Source organism: Falco biarmicus, chromosome 3 (genome assembly GCF_023638135.1).
Source record: "Falco biarmicus isolate bFalBia1 chromosome 3, bFalBia1.pri, whole genome shotgun sequence".
In the NCBI taxonomy this organism is placed as follows: domain Eukaryota; kingdom Metazoa; phylum Chordata; class Aves; order Falconiformes; family Falconidae; genus Falco; species Falco biarmicus.
Window position 1 is genome coordinate 55,501,843 of NC_079290.1, and position 19,711 is coordinate 55,521,553.

General features: G+C 41.3%; 1 protein-coding gene across 9 annotated transcripts in view; it reads left to right on the forward strand.

Moving 5' to 3' along the window:
- ZNF521 (zinc finger protein 521) overlaps positions 1-19,711 on the forward strand; it is a 232,409-nt gene that overhangs the window by 85,190 nt on the left and 127,508 nt on the right. For 8 of the 9 annotated variants that reach the window (XM_056330873.1, XM_056330875.1, XM_056330876.1 and 5 more), the window contains one exon: positions 8,391-11,743. In XM_056330873.1, the coding sequence (XP_056186848.1) occupies positions 8,391-11,743 (3,353 nt within the window). Of the gene's footprint in view, positions 1-8,390; positions 16,100-17,207; positions 18,113-19,711 lie in introns of those variants that run through there. The other variant, XR_008820643.1, reaches the window with a different exon arrangement.

Consider the following 19,711-nt stretch of genomic DNA (forward strand, 5'->3'; position numbering starts at 1 on the left):
TGTGTCTTGCTGTTGCTGTTCTGATCTAGAAGCAATGAAGCAATGAATTGGGGTGATTGAAATGTAGGCACAGGTGGGAGGGGCAGGCGTACATGATAAAAGAAGGGGAAAGATGGCCCACTGTGAGGTACACCTGCCGGCAATCCCTGCAGACCTTCATGATTAAACTCTAGATTAACTGAAAGAAGGGCAATACTCAAATAAGGACCCAGGGTGGTGCTTGACATCTCAGGGGTTTCTGCCTGCAAATCCTGCCCAGGGGCACCGTCTTTTGTCTGAACCTCCAGCTAGGGAGGTTTTGACATCCTGCCCTTCTCCCCACAAGGTCTTGGGGCTGTGTGGGAATGGGGACTTGGAATGCCGCTGTGAAGCTCTCAGGGTCTGAGTCTCTGGACCATTTGATTTTGGGAAGGAAAGAGAAAGAATGAAGCTTCTCTGACTTCAGAGACACTCCTTATACTGTGACCTGCGAAAGAAAGAAGCAGCCAACTCATTTTAATGCCTGCATGCCACTGCAAAGTTACGTTGATGACTGAGACTGTGTTATAGGGGCTGCTGTCTCTGAGGCTTCTGTACACTTCAGCAGCTTTCAAAAGGAGCTGTGGCATGAGGAAGGGTTGGAGGGAGAGGATTTCTGGTCCTATTCATGGTGTTGCCTGGGGACAGCTCAACCCAGTGAAAGCAGAATACAGCAGAAAGTATTGGAGACCAGTGAGGAACCTGTACTGTTATCCCCATGTCGTTTGCTGTTCTTAATAAGCAGTACAAATGCTGTTATCAGCACAACAAATTATAATAATTATTTTCTAGCAAAGACCTGATTGACTGAATCACTACTTTTAGTACATGAGGTTGTTAATACACAGATTCTTAGGAGATCATTATTATGTGCAAGTTTGCTGCAGCATTTCAATGGGGTTTTTGCTTTCCCATTATTTGGATTCTAAATGTAATTATTCTCAGGGTGATTTTTTCTGACCCTAGCTTCAGATGGAACAAGCCTGGTGGTCTCTGACTCATACTGTACAAACAAACAAAAACAACTGCTAAAAGAAACAGCAACTTAACAGCAGAAGAAATACAGTGTAAATGTGTTTGTCACATTTAAGCGGTGGACAAATGAGCTAATTTGAATCGCTTAGTGCTTGTATAGTCACAACTAAACAACCCCTGTAAATTAATTGTGTGACATGTGATTCCCAATTATGTAAAACAGTATAATAAGCTTTGAGGATGGTGACTGTCATTAGTTATATGTACAGGACTGTGGAAAATTACTTATGCTTTCTCTTTGCCTAGAGAGGCACAAAATACTGGCTTCCTCAAACAAGCAGAGGGAAGCTCTGTTTTCTTCTGGTTGCAAATTGGGGTTTGTGTATGATTTGAAAGGTGGAGCAGAATGTGAACTGCTTACATTTTCTTTAATTTGGCTTTGGAAGATGGAATTCATTGGGCTCCGTCTGTTCAAATGAACTTTAAGCAACAATCAAGGAAAACATTTATGCTCCTCTCTACATATGTAATAGTAATATGTCTTCTGAAGAAGACATAATGGAACTGGAGGCTTAGGTTACCTTAGGAGAGCAATACAGGAATGTTAACTCCTTATGTAGGCATTAAAGACATTTTATAAAAGCAACCAGGTTTTCCTGTGAGGTATTAAAGTGACTTATCTGTTGTTTCTAGGAGTTGCCTTTCTTCTGGTTATGGAATTTAAAATGGGGAAACCTCTGTACTAGCTGTCTCAGTTCTGTTGGTCAGGAACCCCTGTATGTTTCTCCCCCAGTAATCTAACTGTTAATGCATTTAATTGGTGCTCCCAAAGTGGTTTTGAAATATTGATACATTTTTAAAAACATCTGTAAATTATAAATAATTTTTAAAGTTCATATTTCTCTTTTGAATGCCCATTACAGAGTATTAGTTTTCAAGCCATTTAATAAGTTATGAGACAAATGCGTGAGTTTAATGTGGGGTCACTGATGTGAAAAAGATGTGATGGTTATATTAAAGTTGCAGCTTTTCCAAAACTGTGTACATTTCTACTGAAAGTAAACGGGGAGTATTATATAATAATGTATATTTTATTTAAAGTGACTTTGAAGGCTAGCGCTATCTGCTAATCCTATTAAAAACTTCAAAACCATAGTTTGTTTCAGTGACGTATGTTGGGCCATCACTGAAGTCTCATCAATGCTTTAAATGCTATACTTGGATCTTCTAGTTATTTAGATCTATTCAGTGCACAGCACAATATGGTTTTATTTCAGCAATATCTAACCTCTTGGTTTACTATTTATTCACACCTGCATATTCCCTTAAGATTCCTTATCTCATTTTCAAGGTCGCCCTGCAGACAATTAGTGGTGGTAATAATATAAAATGTGTCCAGCACTAAAACCTGAAATGGCCATTACAAGTAAACTATATGATATATAATAACCACTCCACTCAATTACCTGCACAAAAATGCAAGGATTTAAAACTGTAGAGCTCTATCATACATCCAGTTAACTGACCTACCTACCTGCTATTTAGTCCTTCTTTTCTTACAATTCAAATTCTACCTTGTAGCGTGCCATCTGGTAAATTAGCGAATCTGTTTGTGTGTGTGTGTGTAGTTCATCCCTTTCAGTATGTGTGTATAAGCACATATACATGTATGCAGTTGTATATGAACAGGTCTTAGGCTGATGGTAGGACAACAAATAATAACTACACAACAATTAGTGCACACATATGCATTCATGATCCATATGCCTGTAGCAGCATGTAGTAGACATGTTTATGTGTGCTGCCTGGTATACTTGATTTGTCATTCTTAGTATCTATTCCCATCCTATGTAACCCATTGCTATAAATTTTGTACCTGGTAAAGAAACCTTGTTATTTACTACTTCAGATGGGGTCCTGGGGGATAGTTGTGTGACCAGTCTGCTGTTACCATTGCGGGGGCAAAGTAGTGAGAACATATCAACAGGACCCAGAGCTGGAGGGTGTCTGTCCAGCTAAACTGCTGGGCATCCTCTTTGGTCAGGTCCAGCAGATTAAGCATTTTGCCAGCGCTGTGTTTCAGGGGGAGAAAGGATTTTTCTTGCAGGGATGGCTCAAACCTGGGAAATGCGGGTTCTGTTTCCTCCTTTGCACAGATTACATTTGTAACCTGAGGCAAACAGCTCCCACTTGTCTGTGCCCCAGTTACTTGAGCAGTAAAATGGGGAAAACAGAAAACTGATGCTTACAGGATCTTGAAAATATTAATTTGTTCAAATTCACTAACTCTGTTCTATCAGAGGAACCTCAGGTATTATGGCACATAAAGGTTTGCTGACATTTGCTTTAGGAATGTGGCCATTTGTCTAGTGGCAGCAAAAACATATTTAAATCATACAGAAAAGTAAGGCATGATAAAGCAAGTGCCCAGAAGCGTATTTCTGCCAAAGTGTGCATATGTCGTAAACCTTCCTGGTGACTATAACATTTTTCTGAAGTGGTACTGTTAATTCAGTCAGCAGCACTAGGGATAAGATCACTTTTAAGACCTCACGACTACTGGGGTTGGCACACGAGTGGCTGGCTGCTAACTCCACAGAGGTGCTTTTGTGCTCTGATGCTTCCCTCTTCCTCCCTCCCCTTTCATGGGATAACTCCTTCTGGTATTACTTCACTTTTCTGTTAGTGAGCACTTTCCCCCATAAATATGACTGAACAGGTGTTACTCTGCTACTAACTGAGTTTCCAGCTGTCCTCCAACACAGACCAGGCAAAATTTGTTGTTGCATCCTATTAGACAGACTAGAGAACTATCAAGCCTGAGATGGAGGTCTTCCTTGCAGGATACGGTAGGTTTTTTGCCAGAAGATGGTCAGGAAGGCCTGGCTGGTTAACAAAGACAGTCCTTCAGCTGCTGGGTGTAGTTCCAGTTTTGCATCCCCTTTGGCAGCAGCACAGAGACTGCTGCAGTGTGGCCAGCCAGCAAAATTAGGAAATAAGGACCTCTTTTATTTACTCAGGCTGCTGAATCATGGGCATTCCTGTCTGCTTGGAGAAAAGTCAGGCAGCTCTACTTTCCACTGGAAGTCTCAGGAGTGCTTGGTACTTTCATCTCAGTGTTCACACACTTGTTTTAATGTGCTTTATGGAAATGGTGAAACTCAGCAAGTACAGTTGGTGTAGAAAAACATCTGCACTAACTATTCACACACATTTGCATCTTTAAATAGACTTTTAGGCCTTGTAGATGATTTTGAGCAAAGTTTTTTTGGTTGTGAGTGCTAGAGCTTTCTTAGAGGCAGTGAGTGTGAAGTGACTGGTTCCAAAAATTAAAAATTTACATGGACATGTTAAGTGCATCACATTGAAACTCAGAATACTTGCCATTACACAAAAAAGGCATTTACAGTAAGTGGCACTTAGTGAGTGCCGAAGGAAAAAAAAAGAAAAAGTCGATACAGAAAATATATTTCCAAACTCCATAAACACTGTTGAATACCAGGAGCCTTATTGTGCCCTCAGATAGATGTGTACCACTCCTGGGGACTTGTATGTATGCATCTGAATTTGGTCCAGAGTATCTTAAAACAGCTTGTTGTAACACTGAAAATCAGTATTTGTAATGTTGACATAGCTCGGGGGGTAGGTGTCTGCAGATTTATATACACATGGCTGTATGCAGAGTAGCAGCAAACTGTATTTTCTATGAAAGTGGTCAGCAAAAAGGAGTTTGAAGTCCTTTCCCCTGACAGCAAGTCAAACTTCACACCCAACACAGAGCTGGCTCTGTGCTAAGTGCCCCTGGGAAAGTGGGAGTGGAGTCCACATCCCAAGCCTACTGGTTAGCTGCATGGACCTTCCATTTAGCTTCTCCATCATGGCTTCGAGTGCTCAGGTCTGCTTGCCCAATGCCTGCACACATGGAGTAGCCTCAGCGTGGGATAGCAAGCCACAGATCCCTGCCATTTTGAAGGGGATGCTTTTAATGGTTGCATGTTAATTTTCTGGGGCAACACCTTTGTAGGGATGGATGGGGAAACAGTAGGACAGGCGGGGCCATCACTCATGTCCTGCTCTAGCTGTAATCCCGAGTCCAGGTTTCCCTCTTGATTGCTGTCCCCAGATCCATTCCTAGGCAGCCCCTAAGCTCGCCAGGCACGTTAGTCCGTCACACACAGTGTTGCCTGTGTTCAGGTTGGAATCTGCACAGCAAAAGTCACTGCAGAGAAACATTTCCCTTGTCACAGAAGGAAGGTTTCAAAAGTCCTTCTGCGGGTGACTGATGGCCGACAGGCCCGGCTTTGGGAACCCTTTGTGTGAGCGCAGCCCAGGGGCCCACCTTCCGGAGCACGGTGGCCAGTGACGGTGCCCTGTCCATGCCGGCTATCCTCGGCCCCGCCATGCCGTGGGGGGAAGCCAGGGAAGCGTGTTTGCCACATTGTTAAGCTCGTACTCAGGAAAATCCTGTTGTTCTCTGCTATGCGCTGCGCGGAATTCCCCCTGCCTTGCTGGTTCTTCTGCAGCTCTGAGAGACTGAGAGATTTTCGCATTTTAAGTTGAAAGGATGCGAGTCAGACTTGTAAGTGGTTTGCTCTTCTTTTTGCACAAAGAGAATTACTCTGCAGAATTATTGCGGGCTTGGATTAAAAAAAACGCAGCAGCAAAGTGACACACAGAAACATTTATATTTGCCAGTTGGAAAGTAAGAACTGGTCTGTGCTGTAGTTACGCTATTCCCTCTCCACTTTCCTTACCTTGTATAAAAACTGAGGGGAGACCCCCAAGCAAACAAGGAGAATTGGATGGGGGAAAGGGGCTGCCGTTCCTTATGCCATGGTCACACTCAGCACTTGATCCCGATCCTGCTGCCAGCCTGGCAACCTGCTGAGATCCGCAAGCCAGGGGGAATAGTTGTAAAATAGTTAAAAACAGGCAGGCAGTGGCCACAAAAAGGAAGTGATTTACTACTGTGTCAGTGATGGTACACTATTTATGACACTTACTATATATTCCTCTAAACATTTATAAAATAATATATCATTTCTGCATAGGGATATACATTTTAATACTAAATTTGGTTACAAAATATGTTGCCTAGGCAGTCACAGACCATTTTTCTTCACTCAGTTGCTTGACATAAATTCCTGTTTATCTCCCGGCAGTGGTTGTATGTCAGAAATATATTTGATTTTTAAAGGATAAAAGGTTTTTCTACTTAAAAAGAACAGGCTGAAAATATTAATTTAAAATAAAATTTCAAAATACAGGAAAAAATAACATTTTTTTCTGTAAATAGTTGTTCCACTGTTTTGATCATTTCCAGTTTTAGAGTCAAACCCAGCAATCTGAAAGGGCAGTACGCAGATTTACATTAAAAGCATCCTGTGAATACTGCAGTCATTAATGTACCAACTTAAAAACTCACCTGGCTGGTATTATTTAGTATGTATGACAATAAGTAACTTTGCATCAGTACATTAGGAAGCGTTTTAGCAGATGATAGCACTTTTGCTGGAAGGGTGGATTTTTATTTTTCAATTTTTATCTTAAAAAAACAACCACCTTTGTTTTCAGTTCAAAGACGTGGCATTTCGGCTAGGGTTTGGTTTTGTTATTTGAATATATACCACTAGTGCAGATTTGTGCATAGGTAAATGCGTGTGTGTGTGCACGCAAAAGGTGGATATAATTTGTGAAACCCTCCTCTTCAAGATGTAAACAAGAGGATAAAAACCCATGCAGTTTCCAACTTATCCTGAAAAGCATTGTGTCAATGGGCAGGCATCCAGCAATGGTGTTTGGTTGTTTTCTCAGAGTTAGATGGCTGCCATCTGGCCTTGATAGTGAGATGGCGTTGTCATCAGTTTCTAGATGCAGGAAAGGAATGAATCCTCATCTGTTTCCTGTGGATAAGCAAGAGGTTGATAATCTAGTAAAATCTTGTTACCTTAAAGAAAGCAGGGTTGGGATTTGTTTACGTAACATAGGCCAGCTCTAACTTTTATGTTGGTGTAGTATATTTCTTGAGAAAAGGTTGAAGATGTTTAGAAACTTACCTCTTTGCAAGTATAACTTAAAAAAGATATTTTTCAGGAGGTTTATCCTGGTTTTTTTCTGTACTGTTACTGTAGTCAATTTTACTTTTAAAAGGAAAAAATCTCCAAGCATCGCCCCTGGAAAGGTGTAGAAATATTATTTCATGTAGAGTGGTCTTTCAAGCATTCTGTTAATATTTTCAAAGAAGTTTTAGATTAAGGAAAGTATGATCATTGTAGTGTTGTAATCTACATATAAAACAAAAGATGGAAAAAAACTGTACAGCACGTCTGTTGAAGAAAATAGTCACAACTTGCCTTGTCTAGAGATGAGGTAATACCATGGATAACTAGCTCAGTTCAGTATCTGGCTAGCACTTCTATTTTGTCTTTTCCTTGTAACTCATAAATCTTTCAGCTTTTACTATAATCGTTTATCATTTTTCCTGTTTCCAGTTTTTTACAAGTTGCTTTGTCTGTGATCACCTCATAGTACAGGTTCTGCTGGACTGAGGAAGTTCAGCTGGCTGAGGCCTGTGTGAAAAGGAAGAAATGGTGGGCAACCTCTTGAACTTAAAAAGGAAAATAAAATGCTGTTCATAACTGACCCTTTTGAAACTTTCTCATTTTCCTTGATCCTGGCTGTTGATTTGTTAGTTTGTTTTGAACATTTAATGATCCAGCTGCTAGCTTTCAGTAACTGGATTATAAAGTTATTGGAAAAATCTGGTTGTACTTTGTTAGAGAAAACACCACTGCTTATACTGTTGTCCTGTTCCTCCCCTGTAGTTTTTCCTATTATGGTTTAGAACAACACCCAAGTCTATCTCAGTAATAGCCTTTAAATGATTTCTGTGTTCAGAATCAACTTCAAGTGAAAAAATAAAAAAACTTTGGCAATGCAGGGGGAATCTTTTCATTAAATATTAGGCATGTGGGTTGACTGTATTAATTTTAAATAATTCCTGTAATATTTTCTCCTTTCCTTTGACTCTTCACATTCTCACATAATATGCAAATCATTTTAAAATGGATACAAAAGAAACATTAAATATATAAAAATCTGCATTTTAATAAAGTTGTCAATGTGTAATACATATCTTGCAACTGAGAAAGAATGATAAAAAAGCAATAAAATGTTAATATAGGCACAGAACTATTTAATAACTTCTAATGTTTTACAGTCTGATAAAAATAAATGTGGTCTTGAAGCTGTTGGATACAGGTGTAAGAAATATCCTAGTCTGAGTTTAATATGTTTTAGCTATTTAGGAGTAGCAGATCTGCATTGTTGATGTGCATTTGCTGTCTCCTTTGAACCGCAGGGATTAAGCTTGTGAGCGTGTTTCTTTCTCATTTCAGATGGAGTGGATGTTGAGGATGACCCCACGTGCTCATGGCCAGCATCATCGCCTTCTAGCAAGGACCAGACTTCCCCGAGCCATGGAGAAGGTTGTGATTTTGGTGAAGAGGAAGGAGGCCCAGGGTTGCCCTATCCATGCCAGTTTTGTGACAAATCGTTCAGCCGCCTCAGCTACTTAAAGCACCACGAGCAAAGCCACAGTGACAAGCTCCCTTTCAAATGCACATACTGCAGTCGTCTCTTCAAACACAAACGGAGCAGGGACCGCCACATAAAGCTTCATACGGGAGACAAGAAGTATCACTGCAGTGAGTGTGATGCAGCGTTCTCAAGGAGTGATCATCTTAAAATTCACTTAAAGACTCATACGTCCAACAAGCCATATAAGTGTGCCATTTGTAGGCGTGGATTCCTGTCATCTAGTTCACTGCATGGTCACATGCAGGTTCATGAGAGGAACAAAGATGGCTCTCAGTCCGCCTCCCGGATGGAGGACTGGAAAATGAAGGACACTCAGAAATGTAGTCAGTGCGAAGAAGGCTTTGATTTTCCTGAAGATCTTCAGAAGCACATTGCAGAATGTCACCCCGAGTGTTCCCCTAATGAAGACCGATCTGCTCTTCAGTGTGTTTACTGTCATGAACTCTTTGTAGAGGAAACATCTCTGGTAAATCACATGGAGCAGGCTCATAATGGTGAGAAGAAGAATTCATGCAGCATTTGCTCTGAGAACTTCCATACTGTGGAGGAGCTGTACAGCCACATGGACAGTCATCAGCAGCCAGAGTCGTGCAATCACAGCAACAGCCCGTCTTTGGTAACTGTGGGCTACACCTCAGTCTCTAGCACCACTCCAGATTCTAATCTCTCGGTGGATAGTTCAACAATGGTGGAAACAGCTCCTCCTATACCAAAAGGTCGTGGAAGGAAGCGGGCAGCTCAGCAAGTGCCAGATATCACCGGTCCTTCAAGTAAACAGGCAAAAGTTACCTACAGCTGCATTTATTGCAACAAACAGTTGTTTTCCAGCCTTGCAGTTTTGCAGATACACCTGAAAACTATGCATTTAGATAAACCTGAACAAGCCCATATCTGTCAGTATTGTTTGGAGGTATTGCCATCTCTCTACAATCTGAATGAACATCTTAAGCAAGTCCATGAAGCTCCAGACCCAGCACTGATTGTTTCTACCATGCCTGCCATGGTATACCAGTGCAACTTCTGCTCTGAAGTGTTCAATGACCTCAACACCCTTCAGGAACACATCCGATGTTCTCATGGATTTGCCAACCCTGCTGCTAAGGACAGTAATGCATTCTTTTGTCCCCATTGCTACATGGGATTTCTTACAGATTCTTCTCTGGAAGAGCATATTAGACAAGTCCATTGTGATCTTAGCAGTTCCCGTTTTGGTTCCCCTGTGCTTGGAACCCCAAAAGATCCAGTGGTGGAAGTGTATTCTTGTTCTTACTGTACAAATTCTCCAATATTTAATAGTGTTCTTAAACTGAACAAGCATATCAAGGAGAACCATAAGAACATTCCTTTGGCACTGAATTACATCCACAATGGAAAAAAATCCAGAGCCATGAGTCCATTATCTCCTGTAACCATTGAGCAGACCTCTTTAAAGATGATGCAGGCAGTTGGAGGTGCTCCTCCTCGTCCTGCAGGTGAATATATTTGTAATCAGTGTGGTGCTAAGTATACTTCCTTGGATGGTTTTCAGACTCATTTGAAAACACATCTTGACACTGTCCTACCAAAACTGACCTGCCCTCAGTGCAACAAGGAATTTCCAAATCAGGAGTCTCTGCTGAAGCATGTTACCATTCATTTCATGATCACCTCAACCTACTACATCTGTGAAAGCTGTGACAAGCAGTTCACTTCTGTGGATGACTTGCAGAAACACCTACTGGACATGCATACATTTGTGTTCTTCCGCTGCACTTTGTGCCAAGAGGTTTTTGACTCCAAAGTCTCCATTCAGCTACACTTGGCTGTGAAGCACAGTAATGAAAAGAAGGTATACAGATGTACATCTTGCAACTGGGATTTCCGCAATGAGACTGACCTACAGCTTCATGTTAAACACAACCACCTGGAGAACCAAGGCAAAGTACACAAGTGCATCTTCTGTGGTGAGTCCTTTGGTACAGAGGTGGAGCTGCAGTGTCACATTACTACACACAGCAAGAAGTACAACTGCAAGTTCTGCAGCAAAGCTTTCCATGCTATCATCTTGCTGGAAAAGCACTTAAGGGAAAAACATTGTGTTTTTGAAACGAAAACTCCGAACTGTGGAACAAATGGGGCATCTGAGCAGGTTCAGAAAGAGGAAGTGGAACTCCAGACCTTGTTGACAAATAGCCAGGAGTCCCATAACAGCCACGATGGCAGCGAAGAAGATGTGGACACATCTGAGCCTATGTATGGCTGTGACATTTGTGGAGCAGCTTATACCATGGAGACTCTCCTGCAAAATCACCAGCTTCGAGACCACAACATTCGACCTGGAGAAAGTGCCATAGTGAAGAAAAAGGCTGAACTCATAAAAGGAAATTACAAGTGTAATGTGTGTTCTCGAACATTCTTCTCTGAAAATGGGCTCCGAGAGCACATGCAGACACACTTGGGACCAGTGAAACATTATATGTGCCCAATCTGTGGCGAGCGGTTTCCATCTCTTCTGACTCTTACTGAACATAAGGTCACACATAGTAAGAGCCTGGACACTGGAAACTGCAGGATTTGCAAGATGCCCCTCCAGAGTGAGGAGGAATTTTTAGAGCATTGCCAAATGCACCCTGACTTGAGGAACTCCTTGACAGGGTTCCGCTGTGTGGTGTGCATGCAGACAGTGACCTCTACGCTGGAACTGAAAATCCACGGCACGTTCCACATGCAGAAAACTGGAAATGGTTCTGCCGTGCAGTCCACAGGGCGTGCACAGCATCTCCAGAAACTGTACAAGTGTGCTTCTTGCCTGAAGGAATTCCGCTCAAAACAGGATTTAGTGAAACTTGACATCAATGGTCTGCCATATGGTCTGTGTGCTAGCTGTGTTAATCTCAGTAAAAGTGGTAGTCCAAGTGTCAACATCCCTTCAAGCAGTAACAGACAAGGCATGGGCCAAAATGAGAACTTGAGTTCCATTGAGAACAAAAGCAAGGCAGGGGGACTGAAGACTCGGTGTTCTAGTTGCAATGTTAAATTTGAATCAGAAAGTGAACTCCAAAACCATATTCAGTCAATCCACAGAGAGCTTGTTCCAGACAGCAACAGTACACAACTGAAAACACCACAAGTATCTCCAATGCCCAGAATCAGCCCCTCCCAAACTGAAGAGGTAACCCTTTTTTCTTTGCTCTTGACACCTTCCATCCTTTTGGGAAAAATCCCCCTTTTTTCAAGCTGTCTTGTCACTTGTCATGAAATGCTTAGGCTGAACCATGTTACATTTCCATCCGTAGCCATTAGCTAGTAATTACTTGCCTCTTGATATGCCTTACGTCTTGGATTGAATTGTGCGGAATAGGACTAATTCCAGTCTCCCTAGGATATTGTCTTCTGTATCACTGAGGAGACCTATCTTCATGCCAGCACAACTGAGATCTGGAATCTTATCCTAGCTCCCTTATGTGTTGGAATCCCCAGCTAGGAGTTGTGCTTACGGCAGAGCACATTAATGACAGAAGAGTAGAATATAGTGAGCCAAAATGCTGGCATAAGGGGTGGATTTTGAAAAAATATTTGTGAGCAACAAGTTGAGGGTGTTTTTTGTAAATTGTGTTGTAGACATTAATTTTCCCCTCTTATAGCACATTTTGATTAAGTAGAAGTACAACACTAGCCTAAGGTAAATTGGGAAATCAGTCCTTTGGATGCAATTCCTTGTTGTGTTTTTCTTTCCGTTCATGATGAACAACATTTTGATGTCACTGAAACACCTAGTGCCTGGTGATTGAAATCCCATTCATGCAGGATAACTTAGAAAGTAAATATCAAACTCTTGAAAGATCTTATCTACTTCCTTCATCACCAGTGACCAAGTAATAATATGGGAAGTTACGGGGGTCATGTACTGAGGGAAGGGAATCTTTTTTATCTTCAGAAACATCAACAGAATGACTCAGGGTTAATATTTTAGGTATGCTATCTTGCATAATGACCCCTTATAGTTCAGGAAACCTAAAAACACAGCACAAACAGATCTTAAGAAATAATAACTTTGGTTTCAAGAAAGCTTTTGGCTTGTAATGGTACAAGCATAATGCAACCCATTGCTGTGAATGTGCATGGATACCCTGTGGCTAGGGAGCTGCTGCTCTTCCATCACCTTCCTCACTCCCTGTTTGTGAGCCCATCTGTTGGGTAAGAAATCTCTCAGCATGTCATCCAACAGTGTTGTGCAAACTGGAAGGCAGGAGGGAGGCAGAGTGAGGAAGGGAGCTACATAAGGATATGTGGGCCCAGAGGTAAGTATTTCTGGAGGTACCAAGAACAAAGCTCAAGATAGGCTGGGAGAGGTCACTGAAGTAGCACAGGGCCTGGAGTGCCACAAAGAGGGAAGTGGAGCTGGGAGACGAGGGTGAGGTACCAGGCAGGATGCATCTGCCAGGGAAGAGCCCAATGCTTTCATGACTTCTGCATCTCCAGTTTGCACATTGCGGGGGGGGGGTGTGTGTGTACACCTGGGTAATGGAATGTGGTGTGCAGTGTATGGAAGGAGCAGTTTGTTAGACTGAGAACCGCAGGTCTAAGGAAAACCTTTTCAAAGAAGAGGGGAAAGGAATGGCTCCCTTTAGGTGTGGTTCACACCATTGATGGTCCTGTAGTACTGCTGCTAAATCAGAACCACAGGATTACCAGCTATATGCTTTTGATAGATTCAGAGTCATCTTGGTTTCTGTTTCTGGTCATCCTTCCCCAAGTGACTACATGAAATCTCTCTTCCCAGTCATGTTGGCAGCACAACCAGAATCATGTGTATTAAGACAGTTACCATGATAAGATGTTACCAACTTGTCTTTCTCGAGCTTGTAAACTAGACAAAAAGAGAATTGGGGGTCCTTTGCGGTGATACAAGGTCAGTTACCTCCAGTGTCATCAGTGAATCTTCTTGTACTTGGATCAGGTATAATCCGAGTTCTTATGTCATCTTCTGATTGGCATCACGTTCCTCTTCCTATTCCTTTTGATTTTTCTCTTAGAAATGTATCTAAGATGAAAAAGCCTTTTAAACTACAGCAAGATTTATGAATAGCATTTGCCTGCTTCGAAATCATTTGCTCCCCAACCCCATTCCGAGCATGTAAACTGATTTTTCAGTGTCTGTGTTTCTAGTCTCTACATAAGTAACATAGACTTTCAGATTATTTTCTCATGCGAAGCACAAAGCTATCAAGTTCCTGACAGAGCATTATTACTTCTGGAAACCATAGATGCATGTTTGTAAACTCCTTAGAGATAATTAATTTTTCTAACAGATATTACTGGTTTAAAATTGTAGTGATGCAAGCATTACAGCAATGAGAATCAAAATTGGAAGTAGCAATACACAAATGTTTAACAGTATAGTTTGGATGTTTGGGCTGAGGGAAGTGAAAACATAAGCATATAATACAAACAGTAAAAACAAATTGGGTTGCTAAAATTTGTTATTAGTGAGTGGTTTTGCTACTCCACTGGAAGGATGTTTTTTGAATTGAATGGGATGTTGAAGATGGCTACTTAAATATGCTGTTTTGGGGTAATTTTCATTAAAAATAATAATATTAAGGAGTGAAGGTTTCATTTGCATTGTTGAGAGTCACATGGTTTGAGATTACAACCTTTATACAAGGAACATTTGATTCCCAAGGCAAGAAAAATATGGAGAGTAGTTGTCAAACCATTAATAGTGCTGAATACCCTTTGTTACTGAGTAATAGATTACTATGGTAGGAGTACTAGAAAAAAACATTTTAAGATAAAGGATAACACTGAAAACTGTCAATTCTGGATTCTTTGCCAAGTATTCTTATGGTTGAACTAGAAAACTTCTCTTTTTAGCCTGTACTCAGTAACATGATAGGGTGCAATTACCTTAACATGGTATAATGTCATCAGCTGAGCTATCACCTGCTGAACTCACCCTGCTTGCTAAGTGAAAGGCATTGACCTGAATCATCTTCACTGAAAGTTATCTTTCAGTTGGGATGGGAAATGATGGGCACTTCTAATCATCAGTTACAGGAACTCAAGGAACAGGTCAGAACCTAAGCCCATCATACTGCTGAATCTAGTACCCGTAAACTATCAAACAGACTTAAACAAGCAGATTGTGGATAGCTAGCTATTGAAAGAGCTCTAAAATTGGTAAATCTCTGAGTTATTCTTTGAGCCTAATGAGATGCTGAATTCAGGTTGTAGATTTCTTGTAAAGATCCTGAATCATTGCAAACACACTGTTAAGCTAGGATAATAATCTTCTTGGTGATAGTTAATATTTAAAAGTGGAGAACAAGATCTGATATGGTAATGTATTGGGAACTAGACATCCATCCTTTTTCTGTCACTCATTTGCATTGTTGACTCGGACAAATCTACTTGAACACCTCTGTTTCATTTTCCTTATTCAGAAAATAAGATTGATAGTTGCTGAGAAGTGTATTGCCATGCTTAATTGCAGTGCATTTTTTGTAAAGCACTTGGAAGATGAAAAGCAGTGTTCAAGAAAAAGCATGTGGCCTTGCTTTTCTTGTTCCTCTTTAATCTGCTGTCATGCACCTAACGAGAGAACTCAGCAGAAGATGTGCCCTCACTTCTTAAGCTTCAGGACTTCTGTACATGCAGAATCATACCAGTGTAACTGTACAATAATAGTTATATTGTTAACTGCTTAGCCGGCAGGCGAGGAGAAAATGGACTCCAGCTTATACCAACAGTTTACTGGTAAAAATTATCTTACACTAGTGTATCCATACGGTCCAAAGGGACACAGTTTAGTGGTACTTGGGAGTGTTAGGTTTATGGTTGGACTCAATGTTCTTAAAGGTCTTTTTTAACCTAAATGATTCTGTTCTATTCTATTCTATGTGCAACTGCACTCATTTTGGGGTCCTGTTGGTAACTTCTAGAGTAGGTGCTCAGCAAACTTAATTGCCTCTGTAAGTAGCTTAAGTTATGTATCACTTTGTTCTATGAATGCGAAGCTCATGTGAATACTGTATTACCTGTGGCAATGCAGACAGTCCTTCATTAATAATACAAGAATACTGGGTTTTCTGGTCCTGAGAAGAGAAGCAGCAGTGCAAGTACACTGCCAAATTACTGCAGGAATAAAGATGCTTATTTAGGTGTTACAAAGGACTTGCAGAAACATACTGTAGCAGAGAGTATCAAAAGTTCTGGACAAAGGAAAGAACTAGCAACCGTCACACCAGCTGAAGAACAGAATAAGTGTGAGCCTGGGGCTGCTCTTCTGTCCTATTGTGGTTGTGCAGAGCTGTATGCCAGGATGGGCATGTCACAGCAGGATATGCTGGGCGCATCACTGCACCGTTCTGGAAGGAGCTGTGAAAGTGCAGGCTGCCAATGAGCTTGTGGAGACGGGGTCACAAAATTCAGATGCTGCAGAGCTGGTGGCTCCTTGAAGCTCAACTTACACGACCTCAGATGAATCCAGAAATGGTATCATCCTGGGAGAAAGAATGGAGCTCAGGTAGGTGTACTGTTTTATCATTACATTTTTTCTCTTTATTCATGGGCCCTGAGTCTACCTTTATTCTCTTACTATTCCTCCCCCCTTCTCAAAACACTGCCAGACTCACAAAGACAGAAAACAGGAACTGCCTTTTGAAGTAGCTGGTTTGTTTCAACAGCATGCACTGGCAGTCAGAGGCGGAAAGAAGAGAGAAAAGACTATGAGCAACCCAGAAATGTTCCCAGATGCATGCTTTTGGCAGGGCAGGCAATAGCATTTTAGCAATATAAATCACTGTGCTTTTAACTGAAAAGATGCACCGAAATCAATACTTACACATTTAATTGAAATACATAAAGAAATTAAAATAATCCTCCTCATCAGCAATCCAAGCTGATCATTCTGACTACAGGATTTTTATGAATAAGCACATAAAGTTGTAATGTAAACACAAGAAGTAGTGCCTTGGGTTTCCTGTCAGTGAATCCAGGGCCAGAACAAGTGATTTTCATGCTGGATTTTGGATCCGGAGACAGAAAAAGGTAAAGAAGGTTTGTTGCTGGCACAGAGATTTGGCTTTGAAATAGTTTGTGGAACTAATCTGTGGAAAACATATTTTCTGCTTCTGGAGTTTCAAAATAAGCTCACTAAAAATACCGGGTTTGTCTTCTTGCATCATTTTGACATTGCTTTCAGGAAAGTATTATTTAAGATGTGACCATATGTATTTTTAGGAAGGGCTACTCTGTTTTTCTTGCCACAGTAGGCCACCTTCACATTACACTATGCTCCAATTTCTGATAGTACCACGGCCGTGAAGTGGCTGACAAGATACAGGCTTAAGCATTTTTCTTCTGTTTGTCTTTACACTTTCACTAGTGATCTATCAGAGTTCTCTCTGAATTTAACAAGGTGTTATTTATTATCCTGTTGCTGGAAATCCTACCAAAGTTAAGCAGCAAACTTCCCACCTTCTCATACAGACCGTGTCAAGGTGTGAAAGGAAGCCTGTGTTGGCTGGGAATCCTGAACAGAAGCAAGAGGGATAGTTGTAGTGAGTTTTCTTAGTTTCCTGTCCACTGATCATTAAAATCTAATACTGTCTGTCTGGCTTGTTATTTGTCAGAGACTTCAGATGGGGAATTTGGAGAGGTACCTTCTTCACACCTGAGAGGAAGAAAGGATAAGTTCTGCAACGTTTTCAAGAACACCAAACCAAGTTTTCCATGCAGCAATGCAGTGGGGGGTGTGGGGGATGTGTGGGGGGAATGCCTGCTTGAAGAAAGGCAGAAGAATTGAAGAGGGACACAGGAATGTGGATGAAGACCTTAAGCATCTCTAGGGAGGACAAATGTAGATTCAGCAAAGCTTTATGAGACAAAACATCCTGAGATGTCAACAGGTCAGCTGTGCAGCCCACTGTCCTTATGGGGCTTTCCCTGTACATGTACCTGCTGGCCAAGCGACCAGGGTAGCATGCCACAATTTCCCTTCTGCACAGCCCTAGTGGAAAATCAGAATAGTGATGAGTATTTGTATTCTGACATCAGAACAGGGTAGAAAACACAAGAAATTTCTCCTGTTTTTCTAGCCTGATTATCTTTAGGAACAAGACAAGGGAAATCACGGCATGTCTTTTTGTCTGCTGGTTCACATACCTCTAGAGGGTTCTCTCTCTTCCCCCTCTTACTCCTGTACTACACTTGGCCAGTTTCAAGAAAAACTTCATAGATAGATAGGAATCTCAAAGCCTATGAAGTTTTTACGACATTTGGGAAGAGAGATGACCTAGCAGGTGATAGAATCCAGACAGGAAAGAGGCCTTTTAGAGATCCAAACCAGGAAGATGGCTTTAACTGAAGTTCATACCTGGTTGTTATGCAAAAGTCAATCAGTCACAAGAAATTAAGCTGTAAGAAACTATGATCTGCTCTTTGTGGTGCTCACAAACCAACTTCTTAAGTGACTGTACATGCTTTGAGAAGTGTTTTTTACCACTGCTCAATAAAGTTTTTATATGTAATGTCTGTATTATTTGTCTCATGCAACAAACATAACGAATTTGTTACCCTGTCATCAGGGAGATAAGGTGGGGTAACCATTAATTTAAAATGGATATGTAGCCCCAGTACTGCTTGTTTCACAAAGCTGTACAAATTGAACATAAATGAACCACCTGATATGTAGCATCTTGTTAAAGAGTCGTCTTCTCTGACCTCCCATAGCTCTGTGATGGCTGGTATTTGATCTTCTACCTGATTGTTCAAAACCCTTAGGTACTTTTTTCTCCTGCCAAACCCATCTTTCATTTATTCCATTTCCTGCGTTGTATTACAAAATATTGTAAAAATATGATCAGTAGTATTTTATACAGTGTATTCTTCTGAATATGACAGCAGAAATGTGTCTCCTGCTAACATCAGTCCTCTCCATGGGACATTTCTAGACAAGAGGCAGTGGGCACAAACTGACACACAGGAGGTTCCCTCTGAACGTCAGGAAACACTTTTACTGCGAGGGTGACTGAGCAGTGGCACGGGTTACCCACAGGGGTTGTGTATCCTTTAATATACTCACAGGCCATCTGGACATGGTCCAGTTCTAGGAGACCCTGCTTGAGCAGGGGGGCTGGACTAGAGTACTCCCAGAGACCAACCTCAGCCATTCTGTGATTCTTTGGTTTCCACCATCCTTTAGACCTATCTACCAGATGTATGTTGATGTTGTCCTGTTCTTCCGTGGTGGTTAAACCTTTGTTGCTAGTATATGGCTTCCTAAGTCAGGGAATAAAAGGATGGGGCCTCTCCTGATACTGACTATCTCAGTACAGTCCTACCACTAACAATGTGCAAATCTGGGAAAAAAGCCTGTCTGCAGTTTTTATTAGAGAACCGAATTCCTCAAGATGAAAGCCTCACATGCATTCATTGATCATTTTTAATACCTGTGAAATGCTTCTGAAGAGTGACTTCAAAATACAGCCACTTACAAATGCAGCCATTTAAAATTGCTTGCTGCTTGTGTACTGAAAAACAAGGTGAGAGGTAGGAGATAAGGAAGTATTTGTCCCCTTCAATCATACATCCACACCTTTGGTATCCTGTGTGGGATGGACTTTCTCCATTTTTTACATATTATCCAGACTCAACATTCTGTGCAAAAAAGCACACCTAATAGCTTTTCATATCTGGAAAGCCACCTCTTCCTCTCTACTTTTTCCAGTAGGAAATGGGGTGGTTCATCAACAAAGAATGATCTGAGACTCCAAGCTTCCAGATTTCCTTTTGTATTTGTTTTCCCACTGCTACAACAGCCCTCTTTTTGGTTTCTGCTTTAATAGCTGGAATAGGTTCAGTGCCAAACTCTAGGAACATGTCTGTCTGCATACAAAAACCTTGCAACCATCACTGATGGTGTTATCTTGCAGTTGATCCTGTTCTATTGCTTGGTACTTCTTTTTTGGCCAGGGAATGTCCTGATAATTTTTCTGAACTGTCTTAACCATAGCTCCTCAGATTTCTTACATTCCCTGCTTCACAGCTGGTAGTTCATGTGATGGTGGTTGAGTAGTTGAAGTCCTGTAAACCCAGAAGTATGACATTCTGCTTCGAAAACAAATTCTGCAATCCT